This window comes from Gavia stellata, chromosome 18, assembly GCF_030936135.1.
Source record: "Gavia stellata isolate bGavSte3 chromosome 18, bGavSte3.hap2, whole genome shotgun sequence".
NCBI classification, from domain to species: Eukaryota; Metazoa; Chordata; class Aves; order Gaviiformes; family Gaviidae; genus Gavia; species Gavia stellata.
The window spans coordinates 9,103,192-9,115,193 of NC_082611.1; the positions used below are offsets into that span (position 1 = coordinate 9,103,192).

General features: G+C 35.0%; 1 protein-coding gene across 1 annotated transcript in view; it reads right to left on the bottom strand.

Annotated features, from left to right (window-relative positions):
• The window catches only part of VWA3A (von Willebrand factor A domain containing 3A), a 34,239-nt gene that overhangs the window by 6,829 nt on the left and 15,408 nt on the right, over positions 1 to 12,002 (bottom strand). The window contains exons 16-28 of the mRNA XM_059826594.1: positions 11,010 to 11,129; positions 10,067 to 10,141; positions 9,182 to 9,326; positions 7,995 to 8,193; positions 7,476 to 7,546; positions 6,289 to 6,438; positions 5,317 to 5,407; positions 4,118 to 4,228; positions 3,507 to 3,604; positions 3,203 to 3,355; positions 2,416 to 2,524; positions 1,535 to 1,679; positions 888 to 1,032 (exon numbers count right to left, since the gene is read on the bottom strand). Coding sequence (XP_059682577.1) covers positions 888 to 1,032; positions 1,535 to 1,679; positions 2,416 to 2,524; positions 3,203 to 3,355; positions 3,507 to 3,604; positions 4,118 to 4,228; positions 5,317 to 5,407; positions 6,289 to 6,438; positions 7,476 to 7,546; positions 7,995 to 8,193; positions 9,182 to 9,326; positions 10,067 to 10,141; positions 11,010 to 11,129 — 1,612 coding nt within the window. The remainder of the gene's footprint in view (positions 1 to 887; positions 1,033 to 1,534; positions 1,680 to 2,415; positions 2,525 to 3,202; positions 3,356 to 3,506; positions 3,605 to 4,117; positions 4,229 to 5,316; positions 5,408 to 6,288; positions 6,439 to 7,475; positions 7,547 to 7,994; positions 8,194 to 9,181; positions 9,327 to 10,066; positions 10,142 to 11,009; positions 11,130 to 12,002) is intronic.

A 12,002-nucleotide genomic window follows, 5' to 3' on the forward strand; every position in this document is an offset into this window, starting at 1 on the left:
TATAAATTTGAAAAATAAACAAGTAGATAATTTGTAGATAAGGCAATACATTAATAAGCAGGGCATCACCAAAAACTGACTCATTGAAAAAACTGGTTTTGGAGAACTGCTGACAGAAGATTTTTACATCACATTTTGTGGGAGTTAAAGATGCTTAATGTCTGAAAATCAGGCTCACTAGGACTTGGCCTTTTTATATTACAAAAACTTGCTACAGTAATTGACTCAGTGGACATTTTTGTAATAGACATGCCTTATAGTTCTACTGGACTCGATTCACCATGAATTCTGTAAAATTTATAAGGAGATTCTGCAAGGGTGTCTAGAACAAGAATCATTCATTTAAGGCAACATTTCTTTTTTGATTCAAATTTTAAATCTCATGAAATAGCAAGTTCTCTCAGTCTCTGTTTGAAATTATTATTACTAGTTAATTTCTACACTGAGAATTTTTATAGGAGAAAAGTTTCTTCACCTGTTACTAAAGTTCAAGAATTGCACTCAATGCCTATGTGATTCCAACAAACACTGCTTCTTTAAAATCCCTGTTTGGCTCAGAGCAAATATATCACAGACACAGTTGTACCTAAGCATTGTTTTGAGCAACTGGCTATTTTCTCTCTCCAGTATTCTTTGAACACAAATATTAATGCAACTATTGGTATATCACATTTTTCTTAAACTCAGTATGAGCAATGAAGTCTACTATCTACGAGCCCTGGGAACAGGAACAGTGGCTTGATTCCAGATCGGTTCAGTGTTTTGCGTGTAAAAACATTGTATGCTTTGACCAAATAATTTCCCTAAAATATTATCAGTCAGATGGAAGTGTTTCATCACCACAAGACCTGATGTCTTCTCCAAAATGTGGTACACAATTTACTAACCTGTAAAGCCATAAGGATGCATGTATTACCACAAGCGTGGAACTTGGACACCCACTGCACAGCATCATGACATGTTTCATCACTTGCCTCTACAAGACACTCCTTCCAACTCTCTGTATTTTCTGCAAATCTCAGCAGGTTAAACCTAAGAAGAAAGATGGCCCACAACATTTAACCCCAACCAATACTATCAGTCACTTCGGATAAGCCAGTTTTGACATAAATAAAAAAACTAAAACAAGCCAAAACAAACACAAAACCAAACCCAATTAAAAACAAACCAAAAAACCAGAAGACCAAAAAAACAAACCCAAGAGCCTAGTATTGGAGTAAGGTCTTCAGCTTCGGAAGAGTAAGAAAACATATCTCACTCTGCACGAACAGAAAATCTATGGGTATTCTGAGCCCAAAAGGATAAGCAGCATCAGGCTATGGCAAAGGAGGCTCAAATCTTAGAGAGCTGAGAATTAAAAGTTGGTTAAAAAGAAGAACAGAAAAAGCAGTTAATGTCACATCCATATTATGCATTAACATATAATAATTACTTGTATTGTGTTTCAGTACTATATTATTTGTAATTATTAAGTAATCTTATTACATAATAATAATTAGTGAAGATTTCAGTCTTTATCAGTAGTTCATCATACCTGATTTCATTTTTCCTCAGCTGTTCCCAGATAAGGGAGGTAAGTTCTTTTGTAATATGTGGCAAATATGGGTCCATGGAACCAGATGTATCAATCAAAACACAGACATTTGCTTCTAAAATGGTACCAAACAATCTTCGGCTTCCTGGGCCAGAACATTAACACTGATTAAGTGTCATTACATAGGCTTATTTTATTGAACATATGATTTTATTGAGTGTACTGCAAAACCTTCAGTCTTTAGGGGTTATTCCGGGCACATTTCTGCATAATAAATTCTAATCTGTGTGGAAACTAGGTAGTTCAAATGTTAATAATAGAAGTCTTCTGCTATTTCAAATCTAGTACTATCAAGCATTAATTACTAGCCAATTGTAGCAACTTGCATTAAACAATTTGTATCTCATACTTTACAATCCAGAAAAAAATTAAACTGTTTCCCAACAAAGATCTTTATGAGCAACAGAGGGACAAAAATACTTTTCACCACCAGTGATACTGAACTTCTAAATAGGGCACATTCTTAGAAAAAGAATCAGAAAATCTAATTTTGCTTGTATAGGTTATTCTATATATTTTGTTGATGGAAAGCTTCTGACACCAGCAACCTTGTAATCACGAACACAACATGTGTTGTTCTGGAAGAACTTAGATCACAGCAAGCTACATGTTTATCAGCTACACAGATGCTGAATTATCTTGTATTCTTATTTTATTGTCATAAAAATACTTTTTAAAATTTAAAATTAAATACAAAAACGGATGAGCTCCAGCTGGAGGTCCAGATTTATGTTCATATTCATTCTATTAGATATAGTAGACAAGAAGATTTTATGTATGTTTAAGTTGTGCTTTATAGAAAAACAGATGCACTCCAATACCTGACAGAAGCCACTGTATTCTTTGTATATAGCGCTGCAACACTTTCTCCAGTTGTTCAGTGTAGATTTCCAGTTCTTTAGATTGAAACTGCAGATGTTTCACAACCCCCTGGAAAAATTCAGTTTGTACAAGAACACCTTACTTCAGGAGATTTGAGCTCAGCTGCTATATATGCAATGTCTGCATTAGAAATCAGGGAGATTAACTTTTTTGTCTTTACCTCTATGAAATAGTCTAAGAAAATTTTTGCGACTCTATTGCTACTAAATAACTGGTTTACCCAAATTACAAAAGCCTAGTTCTCATCTCAGTGTGTGTGCTGGGCAACAAAATTACGTAATTTGACTTGACAGGTGCATCTGTTGTATTGTTTCTGACAGTTTTATAGATACAATAGAGCAATAATATCCTGGGCTTAACTTTCTGTGCTTTACACAAACCGAAACAATCAAGATCCAACATTTTCCCACTTTCAATTCAGACATGATTTTTAAAAGCTTTACTTAAAATTTTGAAATTATTTTTTACACTGCATGAGCAGAGGAGATGCTATACGTTCTAAAGATTCCATGCAGTTTGCTCTTCAAACATACTAAATATTTTTTGTGGTGAATAAAAGACCTTCTCTAGTTTTCTAATAAAAGGGTGATTTAGAAAGAAGAACAGGGAACAGTGGAGGGTACATTGCACTACCAAGCCACAAATATGTATGGGGCAACATGCATGGTCTTAAACAAATAAAAAGCCTTTCAGTGATGTAGGTATATGACATCTGCAAAAGCTTACATTGATTTCTACACTAGGGAAGATAGTACAGTATTTTGCCGATACTTTCTTGTGCAGAGACTCCACAGTTTTCTTTTGGTGAGTACAGCCTGGACCAAACATCAGTCTGGGCAATTCCAGTTTAAGCTTTTTAATACTGTACTTGGTCAGCCACTTGTAAGACAAACAAATGGAGCAATTGGTTGTTAGCAAGTATTAGAACAGTTTAAATAATAATACTTTGTACGGAAACACAATTAACATGTTCACATTAATTCATATGGGTAATTCTAAAATGGCAAATTATTAGTGAGGAGGAAAATACCTCTTTGCTTGAACAGATTTCCTCTTTTTTTGGCAATGTAACAGAGGGAACAAACTTTCTTATGCACATCGTCTTTGGATACTTTTGGTATATTGTACCTAGTTAAGAAAATGAACAAAGTAATATTGGGAGCCCTAGGTTTAAATCATAGCCCCTTTGAATCACAGATGGCTGTTGATTAAAAACAAACAAACAAAACCAACCCCACAGACTAGCATTTCATACACAATTCCACATTTGAAAAAAATGCCAAGTTTCTATATATCAAAGTACTTAAAAATCACTTATTTTTTTTATTGTCACCTTCAAAAAATATTCCAAACCAAATCTTCTGTAATCATCTAAACCATGATGACAGCATTTTTCCTTAGAGCATCTTTGACCAAAAGATCCCAAAGGACTTTACAAAAACAAAAAACCCAACCCCCCTCCAAAACCCCAACACTCCCAAAAAACAAAACAAAAAGCGCCACCACGATTTGATAAGTGAAACTCACTTCCACTCACTATTTAAAACACATTGATTATCACTGACTTAACATCCTAACAGTTTTATAATAAAAACGCTGATAGTAAAAAGGCTTCACCCATCATATCCTGATAACACATACCCACATTTCTTCCTCTATCAGTATAAAATACTGACACAGAAAACTCTGGCTGCTTCCTTGGTTTACGGTTTCTTTTATTCTCAGTTTGAGGCCATTCTTTTATTGTTTGTGCTACAAATAAACAAAAAATATGTTGACTTACTTCAGCTAGATAAAACTTTAACATGCAACCCTGTTCTTCAGTTCATAGTTTCCTGTTGCCACAATGATAAATACTTAATTTTCTTAGATACTGGTTAAGAAAAATCCGTATTATAGAACTACTTATGCTACTTTCATAGAAATGGAACCAAAACCTTTACAAATTTATAAATCACCATCAGGAAAAATATCACAGGGCATAATTTGAAAAGATTAGGGGTTTAGAATAAGCATAGTATTTGTTGGAAAAGCCAATTAACATTGTACAAAGCACCTCACATGCAAATATGAATCCAGATTTGTAAACACTGCTACATAGCAACAATCTAATTTCAATAAATCAGTAGATTTCAAGACTCAAATTTAATGCAAAAATAAAAAAATCAATGTTGCAGATGTTAGCAAAGATGCAAAGAAAAAACACAGGAAAATTACAAAAATGGAGGAGAAAGGAATTGGAGTTTAAGGGACCAACAGTGACTGGAATCAAGTTCCATATACCGGGAGCAGTTGCAAGAGTCAGCACTTCAGATAACCTGACATTTGTGTTGCAATTTTCTGTCATTATTGGATCATAAATAAATAAAGTGGAACAGCATATTAATAACAATGGGATCTAATAGTATTAGCAGAAATATGTATTTTGAACTAATAACATAATAAATCTCTGAATTGTTGAGCCTTTGGAAAAAAAGAAAAGGAGTATGAATTGAAAACCAAGAGAAGTAAGGTTCTAATTACAGCTTCAGGCATGGGATAAAACGGGGCTCTACTTTCCACCACACACATTTGACATTTCCTGATATAGGATGGGTATTCAATCATATGACCTGGAAATAGTTATACAGCTGTGCAGTGTTCCTTCCTCTCACAAGAAAACTAGATACATTACAGGTAAAACTCATAACGAAGCAATTTCAAAACAATCACAATGTTTCCTATCAGTCTGATTAAAGATTAAATTGCAAGTGTTTCTAAAACGTAAATTTAATCTCAAATTTAATATTTTCTTTTAACCCAAAGAAACTGAAGACAAAAAGCCCCTAATCCATACACACCTGGTGGAATTTCTGCTTTGGCACTAGTAGGACGCCACGCCACTACTCCTACAGAAGCATTTCTCTCTGCACCATGGTTGTCTTTAATATACTACAAGCACATATAATAAAAAAAAAGAATTTCAGTTGGATCAGAACTGCATTATTCCAGCTGGAACTATCCTTCATTATTCTCTAATTCCTGTTTTACTCTGGCTCTTCTAACAAGTCAGCAGATTGCCATGATGACTTGTTAATTTGCGATTTGTTGCTAGGTTAAGTAACTCTTATTGCTCTGTTTTAATTATCTTGCCAATTTCATCTGCTGCCATAAAACTAAAGACTAACATCTACAGGCAGACAAGTTTGGACCATTTTTGCTACTTGAAGGAGCGGTCTAGTATGATAATGGCACTGTTTTATAGAATATAGTATATAGTATTTTCCTCAGAGTTTTATTGAATATTGGAAACCTTATTTTTCCTTTAGGTATGGCTCAACCGTCTAGGGGTTGAGCAGTCTGCTAAACAACATGAACACTTGTTTAACCCTACCGTAGGATCAGACTTTTGCTGTGACACAGAACCTTCAAGTAACTGACATCTAATTTAACATACAGCTCTACTATAAATATCACCAAACATCTACAGACAAACCTGTATCAGTTTTCTACAAGTTTAATCCCTATAAAACTATGCTATATAGTCATATCTCTGAGTGATTACTTTTCTCCTACAATTTTAGACACTACAATGTGGTTCTATTATAATTAATTACTTAGCATGAGTTAGTAAGATGTACTTCTTTGTTCATGTAGCATTTTGAATGCAAATTAAAATGTAAAGTCAGAGTACTATCACAGTGCTGTTTTACTTCCTTCAGATTTTCAGCCTGACCACTTCTCTCACGAAGAGCAGTATCTGAGAGCTGGGTAGGATCTCTAATTAAAACACACAGCATCTTAAAAATGGGACCATGTCAAACCATTCTAGCCAGACTCAGAGCTGTGGGTTTAGGAGATGGCAACTTCTGTGGCCTTCTTTTCCCTTTCTTTGTAAGCACGTTTGAGTCTCCTTCTGGTATAAATGGATTAACAGACTGATTTACTGAACGTTGCTTCAAGGATTCCACTAGGAATGCACACTGAAATGGAAGATCATGTTGTTTGGTAATTTATATACATGACATTTAAGTAGATGACATTTCAAATACAGGCATTCTGTATTTATTACTTCAATAATAAATAAAATTCATACCAAATTTCTTACGCTGGTAACGCTTGACACCTCTAACTGAATAGAAACCCCTTTGTGCTGTGCTTGCTCAAACACATAGGAGGGAAATCCTCCTTGCTCTGAGCAAACATTCTAAAAGAAAAGGCAACAGTGCACATACCAAGACCAGAACAAATTGGAAGATGATGGACCAAGTATATGCAACTATTAAACGATAACAAAATATTTTAAGATCCCATTGAATATCCACCAACTCTTCTTTTTAAAAATACTTTTGTGACTCAGACTTGCATGCAACAAGGTTCTCAGACCTCTGGACATATTTCTCACTGCATATATCTTTCTAATCACACTTTTGTAAGAAGCAACAACCGTACTGCCAGGCTGGCTATATTGCCTCAGTCACTTTGTTAGATATCTTTGGAAAAAGTCACGTGCATGTAATATGGAGTGATACAGTTCTATATCCTTAGTACACTTCAAAAAACAATTGTTTTAGAATTGAACAAATGTATTGCGCCAATGACAACCCCTCCCTCCACTGTGACTTACAGGAACATAATATTACATATTTGTTATAATATATATATAAAACTTTTAAATATGTTTATTTTTTTATATATATAATTATAATGAACAATTAATTCTACTTGAGGAGAATTCATCATAGGATCGGCAACAAAAAGGAGAATCACTTCAATTGTCAACTCCTTGCATTTCATAAGGAATCATGGCCACTTCAACACCAACCACTGCAGTGCTACTGTACAACTGCCTTCTAGTCCATATTTACTCTATGGTGACTATTCTCATAGTCTAGAGCCTTCCTGCCCATCCTACAAGGATTTTCATTTTGTCTAATCTTCTGCATTGTCAGCTAAACAAACACTGTTGAATTTTTTTCTGAAAAAAACCATGATTTAAAAAGATAGATATAATTCATACCTTTTGGGAGTAGTTGTTTGCTTTTTCCATTTCAGACACAATAACAGTGATGTCATCACTTTCAAAAATACCTGATAATCAAATATATGCTGATCAGTGTGGGGTTTTTAAGTGTACAAAATACATTTTTTTTAAAGTGTACAACAATTTGTATAGCATGTCAAATGTCAATGAAAAGAATCAAAAAGCCTTTTTCCCCTGTATGCCAGGCAGTCTGGATGTACCGCATTAGTGACTATGTTTTAAATGCACATCTTTAAAATATCTAGCCGAAAATGTGAATTCAAACAGGAAAAAAAAAAAAAAAAAAATCAAATTCCTGCATTAAGTCTGCATTATAATATTTTGCAATACAACTAAATGCCTTAATCAAACTAGGACCTCTGTTTTTATCTCAGTGCTAGTATAGCATTATCACATCCTAAAAAGTAAACTACTTGATTTGGGGAAAACCCCCCACTAATAAATATTATTTAATTAATGAAAAAGAAGTATGTGCTGACTTTCCTTTTCACATACCTGCTTCTCCAAACCAATGAAATCTCCCATTGGCTGCCTGTACTATTTCTTTAAAAGCAATGGCAGTTTCAGTTGGGTTAGCATAGCGGGCTGGAATAATCCCACTGGAGTCAACATCTTCCATTACACTAAACAGACAGACATGAAGCTGCAAATCAAAACCTCTGCAAACCTCAGCCACATAAGCACTGATAGTGTGCTGCAAGACAGAGAAGAAAAAAAAAAAAAAGAAAAAAATCAGTCATGACCCTCTACCTCAGATGACCTTCCATCTACTCCACTGGTTCCTGAACTGATGTACAAACACTCCAAACCTGAGAAATTCATTACAGGAACATACCCTGAGTAGCTGAATGCCTCCTCAACTCATGCATATACACAACAACTGTCACTGTTACTAGTGACAATGGTAACAGCATTGCTGCAGCCACAAAGTAAGACAGGGTAGCTATGGGAATCAAAGACACAAGGTCATAGACTGCAAGGCAGCCATGCACTGAAACAAAGAAGTAGGGATGGAGCTATTCATTTGCCTTTTTGTACGTATCCTTCATTTTCTTGTTATCCACACAGGCTTTTAACGATTTCTTAGGTTTGCGGAGAATTTCCAAAAGTTTGGTAACAGAAGCAAGAGACACCCTACTGTGCACGCACGGTTATTGCAGCTGGATTACCATATGTTCAGAATCTCTAGGCTGTGCACGTAGCTTGACAGCCACAGAGCACATGCACTACAAACATATATCCAAGCAATGGATTACTGTTATTAAAAATAGGAGCTGTCTCTACATAGTGTACTATGGAGTTCCACCATAAAATTATTTGTGGCTTTGTTCCCATGAGTTTTAAGGAAAGGATATCATAAGCAAAATTGGAGTTGGTTTGTTCAAACCCAGAAATTTGCAGTGAAATGATGGCCAGCGCTGAGGAGGGAAAGGAATCCTAAAAACACCTCTTGAATTTTCTATGATTCACACATTATTAATAATTGCTATCTCCAACACACAAATAGTTATTTTAGAAATGAAAGTTTGAGATCCTGACAGTTGTGCTGGCTTAGATATGTAAAGGGAAAGTATTCTGCCAACAAGCTATGGTGACTAGCCAAAAGAAAAGACAAAAATAAAGTTGAGATTAATTCTGATAGGAACTTAGAGAAGAGTTATAAAACCTGTGATGATACTTACTGTTTCCTGATCAGGTATTCCAGTAGTCAGCAGGTAAAGTCCTTGTGATTTGTGTTTATCTTTGTCTTTGAAGTCTACTTCCACAGCTCTCCTGAGAGCACTCATGAAATTTCTACTCCCTTTGCACTGCAAACTCAACACCCACCTAAAAAAGATGTTTACAGTTCAAAGAAGGGAGCAACAAAAGCTTTTGTTTCTGCTTAAAGCAATAAAGAGAACTAAGAATCTTAAATAACACTGCACTGGAGTCTAAAATTTTTGACAATGACGGACAGCAAAACCAGATTTTATAACGACCCAAATTATTTGTTCTAGTTTCTGTACTGCCACCATGGCAAACTAGTTTTTAAGATAAGATTCAGAGCATAGAGATGAAAGAATTCTCTCTTATTTTTATGTGGAAAATTTGTAATACAGTAGAACTTACAGGAATAAGAAACCACACAAGTATAATGAAACCGCTGAGGGTGTGACTCCACAAACAGAAACCTGGCATTTGTTTCCAGTGTATGTTTTATTTATAGTTTAGATTTCACATTCCAGTTGAATTTGAAGCCGTTTTCAATTCTTCATGTAGCCTGTGCATTTCTTACACAGACACTTCTGTATCTGTGTACATATATATTCTGTATACATATGAAATATGAAGTCTCCAAGACTTATTAAACTTTATAATGCTGTTTTCACAACAAACCTTCACGAACAATCAATGTAGAAAAGTTCATAGCAACATATTTTTGTAATATGATAAACTTACCAATTTTCTAAATTGTTCGCAATGCTGTTTAAATCTGTTTCTCTCTTTTATCTGTTTCTCTCTTTTATCTGTTTCATGGTGCCTATGATCACTTAATTCAGATGTATGGGAAAGGTATTTGATCCTACCTCCAAGCATTTTGTAAGTTTTCTGGTTGGGAAGGAACCAGTTCCAGCTGCCAAGGCACAACGTCACTCCCAAATCTTTGACGGACAGATAACAGCAATTAATTTTCAGATTATGTTGTGGAACAAGCAAAAAGATAGAATAAATTCACTGAAAAAGAAAAATCTCATTTGGGGCATTAGAGAACTAAAATCACCTGATGCTAACTATTTTCTATTTCAAACCATTTAATTATTCATAATTATCCATCACTCAGGCGTTGTCAGATTTTCAAGGTAGTGGGCCAGACTACATTTTTCTTTCCTGAACAGGATCCTAAATGAGCTGGTAAAATCTCAGTGGAAGGATTGTGACAAAAAAAACCCAACCCTCAGATGCTGCCTTTATCTCTCTTGTGAAGTAAGGGCTCTGTTCTCCCACCAGGTTTGGAACTCCATGAGCTGCTGTCTCTTGCTTTTACCTGCCATTCAGAAACCTGCCCAGCTGCTGTGCCATACGTTTCTGACTACCAGTGTTGAGTAAAGAATTTTAGTACTGTTACATATTAAAAAAGTATTGGAGTTACTGTAAAATTTAAAAGGCGTTCTCAGGTACAGTACCTGAGACACCAAAATTGTCTTCCAGTAAAAGTTTCTGACATGTGAATTAATACTGTTATGAACAATATAGCAGGATGAGAATTTGTTACAGGTATGATGCAATCAGTTCCAGTGAGCCTCACCCAAAACAGTGATTTTTAATTACTAATCTGGTCTCCATACATCTGATCCATGCACTTATCCAATAATGACAAATCAGTGCTACTCTTGCAATTACTTCATTATAAAACATAAAACACAATTCAAAAATCTAAAATATGTTCATTAGTAACTACAATCTCTCAGCATACTTCTTTCATTGCAATGCGTTACAATTATTTTAAAAGAATCTTAAATAGTTGCTTACGCTATAATATTGAAGTAATCCTTATTTGACATTTGCTCCTCAAGTAAAAGTCGCAAAGAATGTTGGATATGGATGATGTACTTAGAGTTTGTCACTGATATATCAACAAGTATAACCACCCTATATAAGAAATATGTTATTCATCAAAGAAAAAAAATCTTATTTAATTACATATTCTTATCTTCACTGTACTCTAACTTGCCAGGGAACGTATCTTCTAGCTATGTATCAAAATGTATAAACACTGAATCTATATTTAAAAAAAATAATCTGCAAAACACGAGATTTTAAAAAAATAGTAACAATAACAGAAAATTCTGTCTTTCTTAGGCTATGCAATAATCAGCGTACCGGCACATGTAGTGCCACAACGGCTGTTGAACCCTAAACAGGCTCTTTTTCTTCTCTGTACTTAAATATCCAACACACGCCTGAAATGTCTGGATGTTATCAAACAAGAAGAGTTGTTGGATAGTTCATTGTCCTTTCCCCAGCCATCATTCCAGGAACGTATGTAGTATTATTCCAAAGATAAACGGTAAGTTTCCACCCAGCAAGTCAGTGACAGACCGGTTGCTCAGGTATGGACTGACTGATGTTATCTGGCACATTACCTGCTTTGAGAAAAAGTGTTAATGATGACCTTCTTCAGTATGGTTAGTATTAAGTCTTGATTGTAGAGACAATGCAGGATGGTTACAGTTAATGGACAGGGGATATCTTGGGAACAGCGGTTATGAAAAGAATCACAGATGTGATGGAGAGTCAGTGGGACATGAGTTCCCAACACAATACAGTGGCCAGATGGGCTAATTCAATCCTTGATCAATGAACAAGAAAATCTCTAGTAACAGTGGCATCAGCTATCTTCCTTTTGCCTGAAAATTCATATTCAAGGTTCATAAACAGGACAAAAAGAGCAATTGTACAACTGAGGTTGGGTAAGGCCTCAGACACAATGTAAATAAACATCTTCCTCAAACACATAATCAG